Below are 23165 nucleotides of genomic sequence, written 5' to 3'. Positions count from 1 at the left end.
GGCTAACACACAATAATAGCTAGCCTTCAAACCTAAATGATTTTAAAGCAAAGGTTTCTCTCATCATATACTTCGGCATTTTACTGGCTGGAATCCTTCCAGACAAGACCTCTCCCCCATTAATTTCCTTGCCCTTCAGGTTTTTGCTTGTGCCATGGGGAGAAAGAAAGGGAAGAGTATTTTAGAGTCATCTGTTCTTTCTCATAGCTTTCTTTTCATCTGCATCAGGAGACAGAAGATGGGGCAGGAGGAGTGAGATGGGAATCTCCAGTTGTTTCTTTATTAAAATATGGATTTACCACTCCCACTGACCTTATCCAGCCCCCGTTCAGCCTGATACCTGCTGCACTCCTAATAAGGTAGAGATGGGTGCCCGGCAGCTCTTGGCCACTTTATCAGGTGATAGTCCCTTTAATTTTGGTAGACTCCTTGCTGAGGCATCAGTTTGCCTTTTGTCTTTGAGGAAATGGTTTTGCCTACTTGTCTAAACTTGGAACATGCCTCAATAATGACAAACTCGAATCCTTTAATTTTAAAACCATATTTTAACAGGACAATAATGATCAGCAAATTATGAGTCTGCAAATGATCCCTCACAAGACATACTTACCCCAAAATCCATTACATTTTGGTAAAAAGTGAGAACACTATGGGTGTGTCTAAACTACATGGCTTCATCGATGGAGCCATGTAGATTAGGCTGATCAGCAAAGGGAAATGAAGCCGTGATTTAAATAATCACAGCTTCATTTAAATTTAAATGGCTGCCGCGCTGAGCCGACAAACAGCTGATCAGCTGTTTGTTGGCTCAGCACGCTAGTCTGAATGCTCCCGCGCCAACTTGAAAGCCTTTTATCGACCTCCCCGTTATGCCTCGTAGGATGAGGTTTACCGGGGAGGTCGACAAAGGGCTTTCATGTTGGCAGGGGAGTGTCCAGAATGCCCCAATCTGCCGACAAACAGCTGATCGGTAGAGCGGGGCAGCCATTTAAATTTAAATGAAACTGCGATTATTTAAATCACAGCTTCATTCCCCTTTGCCAAACAAACAAATCTATATGGCTCTGTTGAGGGAGCCATGTAGTTTAGACGTACTTTCTGATACAAATCATAAAAAAGTCCTTCCGTAACTATTTAATTACTTTTGCAAAGTGGGACAGCTCCAACAGGATAGATTCGCTGCACAGCCTGTTACTAGGAGATTCACCCAGGATGAGAAAAGACATCCAATACCTACCCCAAACCAGGAGTGTAGGAGGAAATCAAACTTGGTTCTTCAATACCCCAATCAAGAGCTCCAGCCAAAGATATTAGGTATTTTGGCTACAGGTCCACATTCTCTGTCTCTAATTCTTGCCTCCAGCTATCCTTAAAGCAGGGCCTGAGCTGGTAGTCCCCGTCAGATCAGTGAGGCGTTGTTTATACTAATCCCAGACATTTATCTAATCTATATCACTTCAGCTATGCAAATAGCGCAGCTGAAGTCGATGTATTTACCACAGTGTCTTATGTGTAGTAAGGTGGGTGGGGGCTGCTCTCCCATTGATGCCAGCTACTCTTCTCCTCCTGGTGGAGTACCAGCATTAATGGGAGAACACTTAGATCTATTTATCGCATCCAAGCAGACATGATAAATCAATGACTGGTGGATTGGTTAGTGTTGCATCAATCCCCAGGAAAGTTGAGACAATCCCTCAGTCGTTAACCTTTCTATATGCTTTTTGTGGATCTGAGGGCTTGTCTCATAAGAACATAAGAACATAAGAACGGCCGTACTGGGTCAGACCAAAGGTCCTTCTAGCCCAGTACCCTGTCTGCCGACAGTGGCCAGCACCAGGTGCCCCAGAGAGGGTGGACCGAAGACAATGATCAAGCAATTTGTCTCCTGCCATCTCTCTCCAGCCTCTGACAAACAGAGGCCAAGGACACCATTTTATCGCCTGGCTAATAGCCTTTTATGGACCTAACCTCCAGGAAATTATCTAGCTTCTCTTTAAACTCTATTATAGTCCTAGCCTTCACAGCCTCCTCTGGCAAAGAGTTCCATAGGTTGACTACACGCTGTGTGAAGAAGAACTTTCTTTTATTAGTTTTAAATCTGCTCCCCATTAATTTCATTTGGTGTCCTCTAGTTCTTCTATTTAGGGAACTAATAAATAACTTTTCTTTATCGGCCCTCTCCACACCACTCATGATTTTATAGACCTCTATCATATCCCCCCTCAGTCGCCTCTTTTCTAAACTGAAAAGTCCCAGTCGCTTTAACCTCTCCTCGTATGGGACCCGTTCCAAACCCCTAATCATTTTTGTTGCCCTTTTCTGAACCCTTTCCAAGCCCAAAATATCTTTTTTGAGGTGAGGAGACCACATCTGAACACAGTATTCAACATGTGGGCGTACCATAGTTTTATACAGGGGCAGTAAGATATTCTGGGTCTTATTTTCTATCCCTTTCCTAATAATTCCTAGCATCCTATTTGCCCTTTTGACCGCCGCTGCACACTGTGTGGAAGTTTTCAGAGAACTGTCCACGATAACTCCAAGATCCCTTTCCTGATTTGTTGTAGCCAATTAGCCCCCATCATACTGTACTTATAGTTGGGGTTATTTTTCCCGATGTGCATTACTTTACACTTATCCACATTAAATTTCATTTGCCATTTTGTTGCCCAATCACTCAGTTTGGTGAGATCTTCTTGGAGTCCCTCACAGTATGCTTCTATCTTGACTATCCTAAACAGTTTGGTATCATCTGCAAACTTTACTACCTCACTGATTACCCCTTTCTCCAGATCATTTATGAATAAGTTGAAGAGGATTGGTCCCAGGACTGACCCTTGGGGGACACCACTAGTTACCCCTCTCCAATCTGAAAATTTACCATTTATTCCTACCCTTTGTTTCCTGTCTTTTAACCAGTTCTCAGTCCAAGAAAGGACCTTCCCTCTTATCCCATGGCCATGTAATTTACACAAGAGCCTTTGGTGAGGGACCTTGTCAAAGGCTTTCTGAAAATCCAAGTATACTATATCTACTGGATCCCCCTTGTCTGCATGTTTGTTAACCCCTTCAAAGAACTCTAATAGATTAGTAAGACAGGATTTCCCTTTACAGAAGCCATGTTGACTTTTGTCCAACAAATTATGTTCTTCTACATGCTTCACAATTTTATTCTTTACTATTGTTTCGACTAATTTGCCCGGTACTGAAGTTAGACTTACTGTTCTATAATTGCCAGGATCGCCTCTAGAGCCCTTTTTAAATATTGGTGTCACGTTGGCTACCTTCCAGTCATTAGGTATGGAAGCGGATTTAAAGGATAGGTTACAAACCACAGATAATAGCTCAGGAATTTCCCATTTGAGTTCTTTTAGAACCCTTGGATGAATGCCATCCGGTCCCAGAGATTTGTTAACATTAAGTTTTTCTATTTGTTCCAAAACCTCCTCTAATGACACTTCAATCCAGGACAGTTCCTCAGATTCATCACCCTTAAAGGACGGTGCAGATTCGGGAATCTCCCCAACGTCCTCAGCCGTGAAGACTGAAGCAAAGAAATCATTTAGTTTCTGTGCAATGGCTTTATCATCCATGTTTGCTCCTTTTATAGCTCGATCATCTAGGGGACCCACAGGTTTTTTAGCAGGCTTCCTGTTTCTAATGTACTTAAAAACATTTTGTTATTTCTTTTTGAGTTTTTGGCTAGCTGTTCCTCAAAATCTCTCTTTGCTTTTCTTATTACAGTTTTACACTTATTTGACAGTGTTTAAGTTCCTTTCTATTTATCTCACTAGGATTGGACTTCCACTTCTTAAAAGATGCCTTTTTGTCCCTCACTGCTTCTTTTACATGGTGGTTAAGCCACAGTGACACTTTTTTAGGTCTCTTGCTATGTTTTTTAATTTGGGGTATACATTTAAATTGGGCCTCTATTATGGTGTCTTTAAAAAGTTTCCATGCAGCTTTCAGAGATTTGGCTCTAGTCACGGTGCCTTTTAATTTTTGTTTAACTAACCTCCTCATTTTTGTGTAATTCCCCTTTTTGAAATTAAATGCCAGGGTGCTGGACTGCTGAGGTGTTCTTCCCACCACAGGAATATTGAATGTTATGATATCATGGTCACTATTCCCAAGCGGTCCTATAACGGTTATTTCCTGCACCTGATCCTGCACTCCACTCAGGACTAAATCGAGAATTGCCTCTCCCCTTGTGGGTTCCTGCACCAGCTGCTCAAAGAAGCAGTCATTTAAGCCATTGAGAAATTTTATCTCTGGTTCTCTTCCTGAGGTGACATGTATCCAGTCAATATGGGGGTAATTAAAATCCCCCATTATTATAGAGTTCTCTATTTTGGTAGCCTCTCTAATCTCCCTTAGCATTTCAATATCAGTATCGCTGTCCTGGTCAGGTGGTCGGTAATATATCCCTACTGCTAATTTCTTATTATTGGAGCATGGAATTACTATCCATAGCGATTCTATGGAACATCTTGATTCACTTAATATTTTTATTTCATTTGATTCTACATTATCTGTCACATATAGTGCCACTCAGCCACCCACTCGGCCTGCTCTATCCTTTCTATATATTTTATATCCCGATATGATTGTGTCCCACAGATTTTCCTCATTCCACCAGGTTTCAGTGATGCCTATTATGTTAATCTCCTCATTTAATACGAGGTACTCTAGTTCACCCATCTTATTAGTCAGACTCCTAGCATTTGTGTAGAAGCACTTTAAAAATGTGTGTCTGCTTATTTGTCTGCCCTTCCCTGATGCATGGGATTCCTTTGTATGCGGTTGTTTGTCTGCTCTGGCCCATGGTTTGCCCTCTCCCCTCCTCTCTTTCTGACTACAGCTTAAAGAATCTCTATCAATGGATTCTCCTCTAAGAGAAGTCTCCATCCGATTTACGTGCATCTCCGCACCAATCGGCTTTCCCCCATCTCTTAGTTTAAAAACTGCTCTACGGCCTTTTTAATGTTTAGTGCCAGCAGTCTGGTTCCACCCTGGTTTAGGTGGAGCCCATCCTTCCTGTATAGGCTCCCCCTCTCCCAAAAGTGTCCCCAGTTCCTAATAAATCTAAACCCCTCTTCCCTACACCATCGTCTCATCCACGCATTGAGACTCTGAAGCTCTGCCTGCCTACCTGACCCTGCACGCAGAACTGGAAGCATTTCCGAGAATGCCACCATAGAGGTCCTGGATTTCAGTCTCTTTCCTAGCAGCCTAAATTTGGCCTCCAGGACATCTCTTCTACCCTTCCCTATGTCATTGGTACCTACATGTACCACGACCACCGGCTCGTTGAGACAATCCCTCAGTCGTTAATCTTTCTATATGCTTTTTGTGGATCTGAGGGCTTGTCTCCACTATGCGGTGGAGCCATTGATTTATCGCATCTGCTTAGACATGATAAATTGATCTCTGAGTGCTCTCCCATCAGTCCCAGTGCTCCATCAGGACGAGAAGAGTAACTGGCATCGATGGGAAATCAGCCCCCACTTACCTTACTGCACACATGACACCACAGGAAGTAGAATGACTTCAGCTACACTATTTCTGTAGCTGAAGAGACATAGATTAGGTTGATGGCAGGCATTAGTATAGACAAGACCTTACTCTTCAAGCTTATTGAAAGCCATTTAGACTTAGGTGCTTTTTCCAATATTTTACTTTGTGGTATTAGAATGAACAAGAGCCCTGTAAATACCCTGGAAACTAGAACTGGTCAAGAACATTTCACCCATAAAGTTTCTAATGGAGAATGGTAATTTTATTTTCTTTAAAAGTTTCAAATGAAACAATTCACAACAAAAGGTTTCCTTTTGATTCCAGTCTAAGGGAATTAGAATGAAAAATGTGTGTAATTTAAAGAGGAAAAACTAAGATCTGAAATGTTTTAAAAAATATGATTGAATTTTCAATTTATTCTAAATCATTATTGCTGTATTTTGAGTTGTTTTCTCAGACTACTGGGAGATTGCAGGAAAATTTTTCAATGAAAAAAAATCCTTAAAAATTAATTTTAAAAAAATGTCACCAGTTTCCCAGAGCCTATTATATCCCAGCTCCGTGGTTCTCAAAGCCCTGCTTTTTACAGGGACATACACACAATAAAATAGCCTCAGAAACCTATGTTCACCCTTTGCTCTGGGGCTGGGCTGGAGATACACTGATAACAGAGAGCAGTTGGCTGTGGACCAAACTACAATCCTTCCTTCTCAGGCCAGTAGCAGTAGGGAGCTCTGCAAAGGGTGAGCCTAGATTCAGGCAATGTCCTGCCCTAGCTTCACCCCGTTATGAGGCACACCATAGATTTGCCCACTACTACTTGGAGTGAAAGAGTCCACCCTTTTCCTCTTCTGGAGAGACAGGCCTACAACTGGTCTCCCTCTCCTTGAGAAAAGTAAGGATTTTCCCCTTAGTTCCTACTTCTTCCTTCAGCAGCAGAGTGTCAATTTTAGAAATATATTTGTGCAAGCTTATAAACCAGACAGTCACCTTTGAAAGGGCAGTATTATGAAGATTGGAATTTTGAGCTACTCAGTTCACCACAGACACTCTCTAGTTTGGGTTGAATGAAAGTTTGATTCTTTTCTCACTCACTGGCTGTGTCTAGACTGGCAAGTTTTTCTGCAAAATCATCTGCTTTTGTGGAAAAACTTGCCAGCTGTCTACACTGGCCACTTGAATTTCCGCAAAAGCACTGATGATCTCATGTAAAATTGTCAGTGCTTTTGCGGAAATACTATGCTGCTCCCGTTCGGGCAAAAGTCTTTTTCCGAAAATGGCGATCGGGGCTTTTTTGCGGAAAAGCACGTCTAGATTGGCCACGGACGCTTTTCCGCAAAAAGTGCTTTTGCGGAAAAGCATCCTGCCAATCTAGATGTGCTTTTCTGAAAGTGCTTTTAACGGAAAACTTTTCCATTAAAAGCATTTCCGGAAAATCATGCCAGTGTAGACGTAGCCACTGAGTTGTTGTCTAATGAACTTCAAGAACATCCCATGGTGTCTCAATGGTTGAATGAGAAAGAGACTGACAAAATCATTTTGAGGTTAATTCCTGCGTTTGAAACTGAAAGCAGAGGCAAGGGGAGATGGTGCAGCAGCAACCCAGAGAACCCAACAAAAGCTTTCATTTGTGTTATGAGCACGATGATAGGTTAACTAGCTGAAGAAGGGAAGAACACCAAATATGGATGTGCCACATGTTGTTGCACAGAACTGGAAGAAATTCCAGCAAAGATCTGAACTGTATTTAGCAAATATGGAGCAAAAGAGAAAAATGAGAAAGTGAAATCATCCGTCTTTTTACAGATTGTTGAGAAGGAAGCATTGGATAATTATAACAACTTTAAATTTGAAGTAGGTGAAAACATGAAGTTATGTAAAATACTGAATAAATTTCAGAAACACTACATTGCAAAAAAGAATGAAACCTTTGAGAGAGAAAGTTTGTAGGTGTAAAGTCAACAGACCCAGGTTGTTAACAGTGGGATTGACTACATAACCTTATAGGCTAGCCAGGTGCCTCTATTGCACAAGCTACACACCCAGGCTACGGCTACACTACGAGCTTTGAGGGAAGAAGCAATGCAAATAAAGTGCGGATTAGCATTTTCTTGTGCTTCGTTTGCATAATCTCTTTCCGTCCATTTTTGCACAAGGGTTTTTTGTGCAAAAATAAGCAGTGTAGACATTTTTCCTTTTTGCACAAAACCCCCTTTTTGCACAAGATACTTATGCTTCTCAGGAACTAGCTTACAGCTTAGGCTATAGAGCACATGTCACTCTTCTGCTATGACTGTGTGGGGGTTATATATGCATGCAAAAACAGATGTCACCTGATAGGTCACCAAATTAGGTCAAATCAAAGAGGAGAACCATTCTTCATGAAAAGCACTGCTAGTGGGGCAACAGGCCACAGATAGCTTTATACAAGGTATGGATCATGCATGGCTGCAGTGTTTTGCCTTTGGGAAATTCTGACCAATATGTGGGGAAAAAAACATTTTGCAAAATGCTGCAGATCCTAATTGCACAAAAATGTCAAGTGCCTGCAGCTAAAGACAATCTGTTTGAAGAGATGGGCTAGGATCTATAAAATATGATGAGAAGGACTGGATACTGTCTATGAAAATGAATGAAACAATTACAGAGAGTACTCAGATTTATGTCACAAACCAATTGTAAAACTCCAATTGTCCGGCATCCAGTGGTCCGGCACTCCCAATAGTCCAGCACCAACTGGAACCCGGAAGTGCTCTGGCCAGCCGGACAATTGGAGCTGCCCTGCTGCTGGCTTGCAACCGGCGGCAGCGTAGAAGGGGTGAGAGGCAGGCAGCTGTTTAAGGCAGGTGGGCAGGCGGATGGCGGGGGGGGGCGGTGTCGGCAGAGAACGGTGCAGCGAGGAGCGAATCCTCTGCCGTGTTGCGGGGAGACAGTGGAAGCCCCATGCAGCCGGCTTGCAAGTGGGGAAAACCAGACGCCAGTTTGTAAGCTGCAGCGGCGGCGAAGAGGGGGTGAGAGACATGCCTGCCTTAAACAGCTGCCTGCCTCTCGCCCACTCTCCGCCACCGCTGCTTGCAAGCCGGCAGCTGGGTTTCCCCACTTGCAAGCCAGATGCGTAGGTCTTCCACCACTTCCCCGCAACACGGCGGAAGTTTCGCCCCTCGCTGCGCCGTTTCCTGCCAACCCACCCTATGCAGTGCGGGTCCCAGCAGACCCAGCATAGCACCCTGCCAAAGTACCTCCCAATACTCTGGCATATCCAATAATCCAGCACCTCCTGGGTCCCAAGGGTGTCGGATTATCGGAAGTCTACTGTATTTGATAAACAGTATTCAAATAAACATCTAAAATCACATATTTGATGTTCCAGAAGACAGCTGGAAGCAGATTCTTCGAGATAGCTTGTCTGATTGGGCTCCATGGCCAGGATAACTTGTTGATGGGTTGCCTTGCGACTTGTTTTTGATTGGCTCCCATCCCCAGAGTCAGCCAATCAGAAAGCCTGAACAATAAAATCAATGACTGACTGAGGCTCATCATGTGAATCTGTTGTTTTCCCTGCCGACTTTTATCATAAGGGTGAAACAACCATCATAGGGGCAAAACGGGCAGTCCACTGAAAAGCATTTTAAGTGGCATCTGATGTAAGTCAGGCACTGTGAATTTGAGGGCTCCCAGTGTTCAAGTCAAACTGGACGTTAGATCTCAGGTGAATATTCTGTCTTAACAAGAATATGTAAGACATAAATAAATAAATAAATAAAAGTCACTGGGTTTTTTTCTGGTATTAATATACCAATGAAGGTATAACACACATACCTGCTGAACTTGATTCACTGTCCCATGAGTGACCCTTAGACCACATGGGTATAGACACTACAGTCGTGGTTCCCAACACGGTACCCGCGGGCGCCATGGCGCCAGCGGGGGCATTTGCATGCGCCCGCCAGGTGCTCGGGGCTGGCCTGGCCCCGGGCACATGGTGCATGGTGAGCGCCGGCCCCGGGCGCGCGGTGCTTGGCAGGGGGGGCACCGGCCCCGGGTGCGTGGCGCTTGCGGGGGGGGTGCTGGCCCCGGGCACGCGGCGCTTGAGGGTGGGGGCGCCGGCCCCGGGCGTGCAGCCGTTGGAGGGGGCACCGGTCCCGGGCGCATGACTATGGGGGGGCCTCGCCCCCGGGCATGCGGCTATGGGGGGGGCTGCCCCCGGGCGCGCAAGTGTCCCCACCCCCTGGTGCCTGGCGGGCGAATGGCCACGCCCCCTGGCGCCCGACAACCTCAAAAGGTTGGGGACCACTGCACTACAGAGAAGTCCAGGGTTTGAATTATCAGGTCTAGTGAACATATAGGTCTAATTCAAACTGAGAGGGACACTCCAGTAATCCTGCTATCATGAGGAGTAAGGAAGTCAAAGAGAGAGTGTCCTTCCTTCAACTTCCTGCAGTGTGGACAAATTCAAATTAAGGTACTTCAACTTCAGCTACTCAATAAATGGCCAGACAGTGGGGCTACGTCTACACTGGCCCCTTTACCGAAAGGGGCATGTTAATTTCACAGGTCGTAATAAGGAAATCCGCGGGGGATTTAAATATCCCCAGCGGCATTTAAATAAAAATGTCCGCCGCTTTTTTCTGGCTTTTAGAAAAGCCGGAAAAGAGCGTCTACACTGGCCCCGATCCTCCGGAAAAAAAGCCCTTTTCCGGAGGATCATATTCCTACTTCAAAGTAGGAATAAGATCCTCCAGAAAAGAGCTTTTTTCCTGGAGGATCGGGGCCAGTGTAGACGCTCTTTTCCGGCTTTTCTAAAAGCCAGAAAAAAGCGGCGGACATTTTTATTTAAATGCCGCGGGGGATATTTAAATCCCCCGCGGATTTCCTTATTACGACCTGTGAAATTAACATGCCCCTTTCGGAAAAGGGGACAGTGTAGACGTAGCCTGGATGTTGAAATGGATCACAAGGCTCTGATGGTATTTTTTCACAAATCTCTAAATGACTGTATCCATCATTTAAAGAAGAAAGCTGATGAAGCATGATTTGATTGTGACCCACATGCCTGGTAAATTTATATTCACTGCAAATGCACTTTCAGAGCAATAATTCCCATTAAAAACTAGAGAAGACCTTAGAAGCAGAGATGAAAGCCTAAGTGGATCTAATGGTAAAGTCAATTTGTGGAGCTAACAAGGTAACAAGAGGAGACTGGAGAAAGATGAATTGTTGAGGATTCTAAAAGAAGTGATAATCAAAGGCTAGCCAGGGAAAATAACTCACTGCTGTCCAAGTATAATGGGAACTGTAGATATAAACTTAGGAGAGACAGATAATTGCAAAAGACATCATGGTTCTAACACAAATGAGCCTTCAGAAAAAATGCTACAGAATATCCACAAGGGTCACCATGCACTGAAATCTGGGGCACTTGCACCAATGAGCAGTCAGAGAACAGACAAAGGGAGGAAATGCGGGTAGATACACAGCACAGCCCAGAGGTATAAATTCCCAGGCCAGGCTAGGGGGCAGAGCAGCCTAGGAGGGGTGAATCCTTTCCTGTGCCTGGGGAGATGCTCTGCCTGGGAACAGAGCGAGTGGGGTCAGACAGATGTTCCCTGAATGGGGCATGTTCCCTGCACTGCCGGCCTCTCACTCAGGCTGTGGGGTATTAACCATCCCTGCTCTCTCCTGACAGGTCTCTGCCTGAAGTGATCCCATGGCAACACAATGGTGGCTCTGTGTGTGCAGCCTGGGGATCCTCCTCCTGGTGCCCTGTGCTCTCTCTGGTAATGTTTGAATCCCTGTTATTACTGTTCAAGTACCTTTGTATGAATGCTATTGTGCCTCCAGGGCTATGGCAACTCCTGCATGGCTGCTTGCAATACAGGTCCTCGCTCTTTCACAGTCATGGAAGACTGAGCTGTGCTACTCTGTTTGGGTATGACTAGACTGTGGGGGGAGGGAGGGGGCAGGTTTTGTGATACCAGAGGTATCCCCAAAAAACTTTGCCCCGTTCAGGGAACTTGTTTGCTTTCACACTTTTTTTTGGAGAAGAGCAGATGCGCTCTTTCAGAAGCCCTTTCTTCCTCCTTGTACAAGAGTTCTTCCGAAAGAGGGTTGTTTTTTTTTCAAAATTTGGCCCAGTGTAGACGGGTCAAATTTCAGAAAAGTCTCTTCCAAAAAAAGTGGGAAAAGGTATGCAAAATGTAGAGAGCATTTTGTGTATCTTTTTCAGGAAAAAAAAACCCCTTGTAATCTAAACATACCCTTTTATACTAAGTTAGGTTAAAGTTGGAGCATGCCCAGCAGGGGGCAAAAGGGTATGGCTACCTCTACCCACAGTATGGGGTTAACCTCTTCCCATCCTTTGTAGGGCAGATATACCCCAGGACAGATGCCCTCTCCTCTTTGCTCACACTGAATCTGTTTGTGACTTTGTCTGTTCCAGATAAGTTCTCCCTGGATGGGTCCCTGCACCCCGTGGTGGGGGTAGTTGGTCAGGATGTGGTCTTACCCTGCCAGCTCTCACCCCGGGCCCGACTGGCCAACATGGGCGTGTTGTGGAGGAAAATTGACACAGGATTTATCCCAGTTCATGAGTACTCAGATCAGGGTCCCAAGAATCAGCCAGGAGAGGGTTACCAGAGCCGGACAGAGCTGTTCCCACAGGAGTTCAGCAATGGGAACGTCTCCCTGAAGCTGAAACAGCTTCAAGAGTCAGATGCTGGGACATACCACTGCTTTGTGAGCGACCCAGATTGGAGCCAGGAAGCCACCACTGAGCTGCGGATTGCAGGTGAGAGAGACACACAGCACTAGGGGGCGCTGTGTCTTCCCAGCCAGAGTCTCCTGTCCCACTGAGAGGGCCCCAACACTGAGCCCAGCAGGGCAGCAGTGTCCTGTGCTCAGGGAGTGATGTGCAGGACTCAGTAGGGGGCATTCTTCTGTCACTCAGTGCTGACCCCCTTGGGGTGCTTACAGGGTCAATGCTGCATTAAACAGCCTCTTTTCAACAAAATGTAAAGCTACGTCCCTCAGCTTTCAAGCTCAGGTCAGTGTTGTGTGAGAGAGTAGGACCTTATCCCATTTTCTGCCCAAATTCCAGCTGGGGTGATAATTATATTTATGTTCCCTGGAACTCCCCTGCAGGGTCCCAGAGCTGGGATATCCTTTGTTATTCCCTGGGTGCTAACTCCATATCCAGTGCTACACAAGGGCAGTGAAAGGGGCAGTTTCTGCTCATTGAACTCACTGAGTAACCCAGTCCCAGACAATGCAATCATCTCCGATGTTCAGTGGCTCCTAGTCCAAAGGCCCTGCCGGGGACATGTGCTTTGGGGAGTGATTTAAATGAAAGCAGGGTGGTTGCATGCTGCACAGGAGAAATCCAAGCATGGAGGAGGAGGGGCATGGCCAGACGCATCATTACCAGAGTGGGAGAAGAACACCAGAGGGGACAATATTCAGGAGGGTAGCTGAGGAGGAGTAACAGGAGTGCTATAGGCAGTCACAATCCCTCACCTCCTGCTTTGTACTGAAGTGCCATGATCCTGACAGCTGCTGAGCTCCACCCCAGAAGTGACTGCATTTCAGCAGCAGTTTCAGTGATCTGTGTAGCAGTTTCATTCTATGGGTGTGTCTAGACTACATGGCTTCCTCGATGGAGCCATGTAGATGAGTTTACTAGACATAACAAAATGAAGTGGTGATTTAAATAATCACCGGTTCATTTATATCAAATGGCTGCCACACTGTGCCGGTCAGCTGATTGTCGGCACAGCGCGGCAGTCTAGATGGGATCAGCTGACTCCAGAACCCTTTGTCGTCAGATCCTTTATGTCTTGTGAAATGAGGCTTACAGGATCTGAAGGCAAAGGGTTCTGGGGTTGGCTGATCGCTGTCTAGTCTACCGCGCTGTGCTGACAATCAGCTGATCGACACAATGCGGGGGCCATTTTTATGTAAATGAAGCAGAGATTATTTGAATCGCCGCTTCATTTTGCTATGTCTAGTAAACTCATCTACATGGCTCCATCAACAGAGCCATATAGTCTAGACACACCCTTAGCATTCCCCATTGAGCCTGCAGGCTGAAGTGCTCTGTAGAAATACAAGCAGGTATTATTTAATATACCCAGCTGTCAAGATGAGGGATCCCAAGGAAGCTGCACTCAAAGGAATGGAGCTTTATAGTCATAGCCTCCTATACTCCAGGGGTAGCTGGTATATCTGAGCCCTGGTCTACACTAGGGAGTTATTTCCAAATTAGGGTACATCTACACTTGCTCCCTATCTCAAGATAGGGATCAAGTGTAGACATAACCTAAGAAAATAACTCCCCTTATTTTGAATTAACAAATGGGGCATCCACACTACCAAGTCCATTATTTCAAAATAATAGGCTGGTTATTTTGAAATAATAACTCCCATTTTCCTTGAGGAATAACGCATATTTTGAAATAGTGTTAGTGGGAATGCTCCATTGCTGCTATTTAGAAATAACTACTCCCCAGAGTCATTGAAAGTAATTACTCCCCAGTGCTTCTTGGGCTCTATATCAAGGTAGCACATTCACAATAAGGCAGCCTACCTCAGACTAATTTCAAGGCTTCCCTGTAATGTGGAAGCTACTTCAAAATAGTTATTTTGGAAGTTATTATTTAAATGAGTTATTTTGAAATAGTTTCCTAGTGTAGATATGCCTACATGGTGCTACTGAAGAACTGATTCCCTGACACACATGCCCTATGTCTCTCTCTGCAGCTGTGGCTCCAGTGTTCATAGATGTGCTGGGCCCCCAGGGCCAGGGAATTGGGTTAGCCTGTAAATCCTCAGGTTGGTTCCCCAAACCCGAAGTGCAGTGGGTTGGGAAGAATCGGCAGAACCTTGCAACAGAGATTGTGACTGACATGACTCAGGATGGGGAGAACCTGTACAGTGTTGTGAGTCAAGTCACTGTCACTGAAGGAAAAGACACTGGATACATCATCTGCATCCTGCGGAATAGCATCCTGGAGAAGGAGCAACAATCGGCCATTCACCTCTCCGGTGAGTGCCCTAGAACAGAAGAGGGTCACTGTGGGACTGGAGGGTAGAAGAGTCACTTGGGAGTTTCACTGAGCTAGACCCTGTACTGAGACAGGAAATATCCTTCTTGTGTGATTTGTGGGGATGTTAGTAGTGGAGATTTCAGTGATCTAAAAAAATTGCTGGTCAGGAGCTGTGCTGAATCTTGTGAAATGAACTTGACATTGATATTTGAGGAGATGAAGTGTTTGATTGATAAAAGTAATTGTACTAAAGTATTACACTCAGGCTGTGTCTACACTGACATGATTTAGTGCAAATACTTTTAATGAAAAAATTTTTCCGTTAAAAGTATTTGCGCAAGAGAGCATCTATACTGGCATGTGCCTTTGCACAAAAGATTTGCTTTTGAGCAAAAGCATCCATGCCAGTGTAGATGCTCTCTTGTGCAAGAAAGCTCCAATGACCATTTTAGCCATCAGGCTTTCCTGCGCAAGAAATTAACTTGCTGTCTACACTGGCCCTCTTGCACAAGAATACTTGCGCAAGAGGGCTTATCCCTGAGCGGGAGCATCAGAGTATTTGTGCAAGAAGCACTGATTTTGTACGTTACAATGTCAGTGTTCTTGCGCAAATACTCGCGGCCAGTGTAGACAGGTAGCAAGATTTTGTACAAAAGTGGCTGCATTTGCACAAAATCTTGCCAATGTAGACAAAGCCTCAGGTTTTATATACAACAGAAAGGCTACAGCAGCAACACTATAGTGACAGAAATGGTTCTTCTTTGAGGTAATAAATTCACCTCTCAACAGGCAGTAGTTAGGTTGATGGAAGAAAAGTTACATTGCCTAAGTGGTGTCTAACATAAGAACATAAGAACAGTCATATTGAGTCAGACCAAAGGCTGATCTATCTCAGTATCCTGTCTGCTGACAATGGCCAATACAGGATGCCCCAAAGGGAATGGTCACAACAGGTAATTATCATGTGTCAGGGAAACAGAGGCTAGGAACACCATTCCTACTCATCCTGGCTCATAGCTATTTATGGACCTAACCTCCATGAATCTGTCTAGCTCTTTTTTTAACCCTGTTAAAGTCCTATCCTTCACTACATCTTCTGGCAAGGAGTTCCAGAGGTTGACTGTGTGCTGAGTGAAGAAAAACTTCCTTTTGTTTGTTTTAAACATAGAATCATAGAATAATAGGACTGGAAGGGACCTCGAGAGGTCATCGAGTCCAGCCCCCCGCCCTCAAGGCAGGATCAAGCTCCGTCTACACCATCCCTGACAGATGTCTATCTAACCTGTTCTTAAATATCTCCAGAGAGGGAGATTCCACCACCTCCCTTGGCAATTTATTCCAATATTTGACCACCCTGACAGTTAGGAATTTTTTCCTAATGTCCAATCTAAACCTCCCCTGCTGCACTTTAAGCCCATTACTCCTTGTCCTGTCCTCAGAAACCAAGAGGAACAAATTTTCGCCTTCCTCCTTGTGACACCCTTTTAGATATTTGAAAACCGCTATCATGTCCCCCCTTAATCTTCTTTTTTCCAAACTAAACAAGCCCAGTTCATGAAGCCTGGCTTCATAGGTCATGTTCTCTAAACCTTTAATCATTCTTGTCGCTCTTCTCTGTACCCTTTCCAATTTCTCCACATCTTTCTTGAAATGTGGCGCCCAGAACTGGACACAGTACTCCAGCTGAGGCCTAACTAGTGCAGAATAGAGCGGCAGAATGACTTCACGAGTTTTGCTTACAACACACCTGTTGATACAACCTAGAATCATATTTGCTTTTTTGGCAACAGCATCACACTGTTGACTCATATTCAACTTGTGGTCCACTATGACCCCTAGATCCCTTTCCGCCATGCTCCTTCCTAGACAGTCGCTTCCCATCTTGTATGTATGGAACTGATTGTTCCTTCCTAAGTGGAGCACTTTGCATTTCTCTTTATTAAACCTCATCCTGTTTACCTCTGACCATTTCTCTAACTTGCTAAGGTCATTTTGAATTATGTCCCTATCCTCCAAAGAAGTCGCAACCCCACCCAGTTTGGTATCATCTGCAAACTTAATAAGAGTACTCTCTATCCCAATGCTGCCTATTGATTTTATTTGATGACCCCTAGTTCTTCTGTTGTGGGAGTAAGTAAATAACTTTTCCTTATTCACTTTTTCCATACCAGTCATGATTTTATAGACCACTAAATGGTCTACATGAAAATTAGATTGGCTTAAATACATTCCTTATCCACCTCTCAATTTCCATATTAATCCCTATCTTTTCCAATTTAACCAATAATTCCCCATGTGGTACTGTATCAAATGCCTTACTGAAATCGAGGTATATTAGATCCACTGCATTTCCTTTATCTAAAAAATCTGTTACTTTCTCAAAAAAGGAGATCAGGTTGGTTTGGCCCCATAAGATGGGGACACATCAGTTGAATGTAATGGAAGACGAGAAGGACCTCGGAGTACTGGTTGATCACAGGATGACTATGAGCCGTCAATGTGACAAGGCCATAAAAAAGGCTAATATGGTTTTGGGATGTATTAGGCGAGGTATTTCCAGTAGAGATAAGGAGGTGTTAGTGCCGTTATATAAGGCATTGGTGAGACCTCATTTGGAATACTGTGTGCAGTTCAGGTCTCCCATGTTTAAGACAGAAGAATTCAAACTGGAACAGGTACAAAGAAGGGCCACTGGGATGATCCGAGGAATGGAAAATCTGCTTTATGAAAGGAGACTCAAGGAACTTGGCTTGTTTACCTTAACCAAAAGAAGGCTGAGGGGGGACATGATTGCTCTTTTAAAATATATTAGAGGGATAAATACCAGGGAGGGAGAGGAATTATTTAAGCTCAATACCAGTGTGGACACAAGAACAAATGGATATAAGCTGGCTAGTAGGAAGTTTAGACTTGAGATTAGACGAAGGTTTCTAACCATCAGAGGAGTGAAGTTCTGGAACAGCCTTCCAAGGGAAGCAGTGGGGGCAAAAGACCTATCTGACTTCAAGATTAAGCTAGATGGATTTATGAAGGGAATGCTTTGATGGGATAACATGATCTTGGCAATTAATTGACCTTTCAGTGGTAAATAGGTCAATGTTGGGATGATAGGAGTTACTATAGAGAACTTTTTTCAAGGTGTCTGGCTGGTGAGTCTTGCCCACATGCTCAGGGTTTAGCTGATTTCCATATTTGGGGTCGGGAAGGAATTTTCCTCCAGGGTAGATTGGCAGAGGTGCTGGAGGTTTTTTGCCTTCCTCTATAGCATTGGGCATGGGTCACTTGCCGGAGGATTCTCTGCATTTTGGGGTCTTTAAACCATCGTTTGAGGACTTCAATATCTGAGATATAGGTGAGAGAATTATTCCAGGAGTGGGTGAGTGAGATTATGTAGCCTGCATTGTGCAGGGGGTCAGACTAGATGATCATAATGGTCCCTTCTGACCTTGGAGTCTATGAATCTATGAGTCTATGAGGTCCCATTTTTCTCCAAGGAAGCCTCACAGCATCACCACCTTATTAGATTGGACCTCTGGTCCTTCAGCCTCCCTGTTTTACATCATAAGCTTCCCTGAATGAGTCTTACTGAGACAGATCCCTGATGGGACTGATACAGTCTAGAAGGTCTGTGCATCTCCTTCCTCAGCATTTGCAGTGATACTCAGGATATGTCTAGACTACGGAGTTTTGTCGGAAAAATGGCTGTTTTGCCAACAAAATCTGAGTTACATCCACACAGCAAGTGCATTCTTTCAACAGTAAAACAAAAGAACAGAGGGAGTTTTGAGGCATCAATAATCCTGTTTTTACAAGGAAGAAGCCTTTTTGCAAAAGAGCTCTTTAGCAAAAAGATGTGTGAAGACAGGGAAGAGGGAGTTCTTTCAGAAGAAGAGGAAAGAGAAAAAAGCACAGGTGCTCTGGTGGCCATTCCACCCATAGTAATCAATTCTTACATTCAGTCTGGATGCTCTTTTGAAAAAGCTCATTGCTTTTTCGATGCACTTTTGCAGTGTGAATGTTCTCTTTTGGAAGATTTTTCAGAAGAGCTCTTCCAAAAAAGGTGTCTTGCTCAAGAAGCCTGCAGTCTAGATGTAGTCCAGCCAGTGTTGTAAAACAAAAGAGGTTATTAGTTGACTGACACTCAGCACAGGAAGATTACAGAAAATTGTCCATCTTGGTCCACGTTGAGATCAGTGCCCTGTCCCTGTGACCTCACTGTCCCGGTTCAGGTGGACACCAGCTGCTTCCTGTAGCCCACACTTAGCTTTCACCTCACACCTCTCAATCTTTTGTTCCCCAGCAGGGAAAATGCTGACTGGCTTTTTGATGAAAGGTGGCCATTCTTGGTCATTGTTTGCTAAGTATCAAAGCCCCCGTGACTGGATTGGCCATTGTCTTCTCAAAGACCTGGGACCCCAGACAGCCAGGCATCATCCACAACTATGTTCTAGCCTGCCCAGAAAGCATATGGGACTCCCCTACCTGGAAGGAAACAATGCAGCACATAGGGGAAACTGAGGCACTCATAATCTTCATAAAATATTGCAACATTTTTTATGAAGATTAAAAAGGGGGGAGGGAGGGCAGTCAGTTGGAATCAAGGCTGGTCGGAGGGGGGGTCATGAGCAGCGTGTCTGGCCAGAGGTTATGGGAGGGGGCAGCTGGCGGGAAGCAGGACTGGTTGGGGAGGGGAGGTCGGGAGCAGCAGGTCTGGCTGGGTGAGATGGGGGGAGTGTGGGTGGTGGGAAGCAGAGCTGGGTGGAGGGATGTCGGGGGCAGTGGGGCTGGCCGGGGGAGATTGGGGGAGGGGTTGGGGGAGTACGACTAGCCGGGGGAGATCGGGAGGAGGAAAACCGGCCAGCAGGAAGCAGGACTGGCTGAGAGAGGGTCAGGGGGAGCAGGGCTGGCCATAGGAGGGAGTGTGGGGGGGGGGAGGGAGAGAATCGGCCGAGGAGTGGGACTGACCCAGGCACATACAGATCCCAGGGCACTGCCTGTGCTGTGCATGGTCCCGGCAAAGCACAAGTGAGTCCAGCTATGGCTCCATGACGTGCTTGAACAGCGCTTGGGAGCATGGACAGGACTTCTCCTCCTCCCCAAGGTGCCGCTCCTGCATCAGACGCAACTAGAGGCTCCCAGCACTGATCACGCCCCACCTCCCAGCCACCCCCCTGCCCCCGCCAGGCTTCGGTTGGGTGCCCAGCCGGAAAAGCAGAAAATACCAGACAGTGCACATGTCCGGTATTTTCTGAATTTTTTACCAGGCAGGACCCAAAAACTGGACTGGCCGGCTTCTTTTCCAAATATGATTTGTACAAACTGGTAATGTTATGAACAAGAAATAGGTTATAAAAATTAAAAGTTTATTAACTGCAAATGGTAGATTTGAAGTGATTATAAGGGACAGCAAATAGGACAAAGCATATTATCGACCAAATAAAACAAAACATGAACCAAGTTTATACACTAAAGAAACTTGTTACAAAATGTAATTTCCCACCCTAAATGTTGTTTTAGGCACATTGCATTCCCCCCCGCCCCCAATCTTTCCTTCCAGGAATCTTTAGAAGTCTCTTTTTTGGGGCAGAGAGGCAATGGGGAGCCCAGACTGCCTTGCTTCCCAGCCTTAAATAGAATTTACATAAAATGGAAACCCTTTCATTCCAGTGGAATATTAACTGCATTATCAAAGATGGTGATATGAGGTGACCCTCCAGTGTCAAAGCAGCATCCCAAGAAGCTCCTGAGGATGGTGGGAGATCAGTATCTTCAAAGTTCTATTGTCCTTCTTAAGTGACTCATTTGGGCTGATTGACCAGTATGTACTGGGCATTCCCCCCAATACACACAAAAAGTGTAATTGCTACAATGTCAGTATTCCTAATTTCAGATACAGCAATGATATACACATACAGATTGGATAAGCATATTAAGTAGATCATAACCTTTCCAATGAAATCTCACATAACCCATCTTTCACAAAACATTTCTTAGTTATGCCATATTCATTTCAACACAATAGTTCTATGACAAATACAGGTGTAATGTTACTGGTAGTCAGACTAGATAATCATAATAACATCTATTAATCCATTAACTCGTAACACAATGGGACCATCTTTAAAAACAATAACTGGATTTAAAGGTGCAAGCAGGACTGGGCTCTGAGCCACTGGCTGTTGGCTTATAATGGAAAGAGAGATTTGGGTAGGGTAGAGTCTTGGTTCTTGTGCCTGATGATGCACCAGCTTTTCTGGTGTCAATGGCTCCCATTTGTGGCTGTGATTAGAGCCCAGAGGAGATGTTCCCTTCATTACCATGAACTACTGGGGATCTCTGAGTCAGGGCTCAGTTGTCAACCTAAGAGGCAAACCCCATTCTCCAGCTCCAGGATGTGCTGTGCTCCTCACACCCTGAGCTCTTTGTTTTCCAGGTGATGTTTTCCCCCGGGTGTCTCCCTGGTTGGCTGCATTCTGGGCATTGCTTGCTGTGGTTATCATTGCTGCTGGAGTTTATGCATATTGTAAATACACAGGTAAGGAGCTGTGTTATTGGCATGTTTAGATCCCGACCCTAGGCCTAGACTATGGGGTTTTACTGGAAAAAGGTATGCAAATTGTGTTCCGCAATTTGCATACCTTTTTCCAATAGTTTTGTCAGAAGGGGCTATTCTAAAATTTGGCCTGTCTACACAGGGCCAAATTTTGAAAAAACCTCCTCTTTTGGAAGAGCCCTTCTTCCTCGTAGAAGTAGGAAGACAGAGTTTCTGAAAGAGTGCATATGCTCTTCTGCAAAAAAAAAAAAGCGGAATGGCAGATGCTTTCCCTGGACATGGCAGAGTTTTTCCAGGATATCTCCAGTATTCCGGAAAAACCCCGTAGTCTAGACATAGCCCTGGAGGGCACCGGGCTAGGGCAAGGAAGCCTCTTATTGTTCAGTTATTGACCTTGGGTTGCTTTTAGAAAATAAACCAAATTAGCAAACACACTGAGGTCCCAGCCCCATCTGAATTAGTGAATAGCTCAGTGCATCCCCTTCCTTCCCTCACTCACAACAATGTCTGATTCTCTGTCCCACAGCGAAACAAAAGAAGAAACGCACCGAAGAAGAAGCTCCACTTAGTAGGTCTCCTGCTCTGAGTGTTGAGATGTGTGAGCTCTGTGACTGCCTTGTGCTATATGTGGGGCTCAGTGCAATGAATGGGATGGTGCCAGCATGTCTCTGCCTAGTGACTCCCTGCTTCTCAAATATTCCCACACATTCCTATGATAACAGGTTGGCACATGTGTGTTTTGCAATGGATACCAAAGGATCCGTGCATGTGAGATTCCCTGCATGTGGGTGCAGCAGGCAGGTGGTCAGGCAGTTACAACTCTGGGTCAGATTCTGTCCCATTAGCACTGGGCAATTGCTCTGTGGCTCCTTAAAGAAAATGCCATGGCAATGCCAGTGATGCTCTGTGAGGTGATTCCATTCCTGTGACTCTCAAATGCCCAGGGCACAAGGGTTACCAGCCATTGGCACATATTCCCAGGGCTGTGGTGAATTCACCATCTCCTGATGGTGTCAGATCCAAACTGGGCACCTTTCTGGGAGCTGCTGCAATCCAGCCTGAGTTACTGGGCTCGGTGCAGGGGGAATGGGGTAAGATTATCTGGCCTGTATGACATAGATGGTCAAAGCAGATGATCAAATGTTCCTTTCTGGACTGAAACTCTGTGAATCTGTGACCTTCGCTCTCTTGAGATGTGCTCATCGACACAGCAGAGGCATATTTTTTTAAGTCCACGTGTCTAATTTATTTCATTGTGAGTGTTTCTACATTTAAGAGCAGTGCAGCTTTGTCTTGTGATGGTACTGAGTGGTTCTGACCATTCTGCTGGGCACTGCGCACACATGCAGGGAAATAAAGATGAAAGGCAGAGAGAATGGATACAACATGCCAGTGTAGTGACTGGGGTTCACACAGCAAACAGAAACCAGAAGGGCCGTGGGGTTCCCCCTCTTTCCTCTCCTTTGCTTTCTGAGGTGCTCCCTTGCAACCACCATTCCTCCAGCTGGGGAAGCTCTAGATGGGGCTCCCCTAGCAATCTGTGCAGTTCTGTAATTAGCCAGAAGGGGTGCTGTGGAGTAACTGACTCTGTCCCATGACTCTACTAGCTCTGCTGCATATGACCAGGCCTGCTCCACACATGCCCCTGCCCCAGTTCATGATTTGTAATCAAATTAGATAAACTGATTCAGGTGGACAAAGGCTAAGGAGTGAGACACTCCCTGGATACGTCTAGACTGGCAAGATTTTGCGCTTTTCACAAAAACTTGCCAGCTGTCTACACTGGCTGCTTGAATTTGCGCAAGAACACTGACGTTCTAATGTAAGAATTCAGTGCTTCTTGCGCAAATACTTTGATGCTCCCGCTCAGGTAGGCCAGTGTAGACAGGCACCTTAATTTTTTGTGCAAGAAAGCCCGATGGCTAAAATGGCCTTTCGGAGCTTTCTTGTGCAAAAGTGCATCTATACTGGGCATGGATGCTTTTGCGCAAAAGCACTTTTTGCGCAAAAGCATCTGTGCCAATCTAAACGCTCTTTTGCAGAAATACTTTTAA

General features: G+C 45.1%; 1 protein-coding gene across 1 annotated transcript in view; it reads left to right on the top strand.

Moving 5' to 3' along the window:
* The window catches only part of LOC102457443 (uncharacterized), an 87179-nt gene that overhangs the window by 1224 nt on the left and 62790 nt on the right, over nt 1-23165 (top strand). The window contains exons 2-6 of the mRNA XM_075915351.1: nt 11204-11294; nt 11957-12304; nt 14272-14556; nt 20992-21093; nt 21638-21679. Of these exons, the coding sequence (XP_075771466.1) occupies nt 11225-11294; nt 11957-12304; nt 14272-14556; nt 20992-21093; nt 21638-21679 (847 nt within the window). The 5' untranslated portion in view covers nt 11204-11224. The remainder of the gene's footprint in view (nt 1-11203; nt 11295-11956; nt 12305-14271; nt 14557-20991; nt 21094-21637; nt 21680-23165) is intronic.

This window comes from Pelodiscus sinensis, unplaced genomic scaffold (assembly GCF_049634645.1).
Source record: "Pelodiscus sinensis isolate JC-2024 unplaced genomic scaffold, ASM4963464v1 ctg34, whole genome shotgun sequence".
Classification (NCBI taxonomy): domain Eukaryota; kingdom Metazoa; phylum Chordata; order Testudines; family Trionychidae; genus Pelodiscus; species Pelodiscus sinensis.
This window is presented reverse-complemented; position numbering and strand designations above follow the sequence as displayed.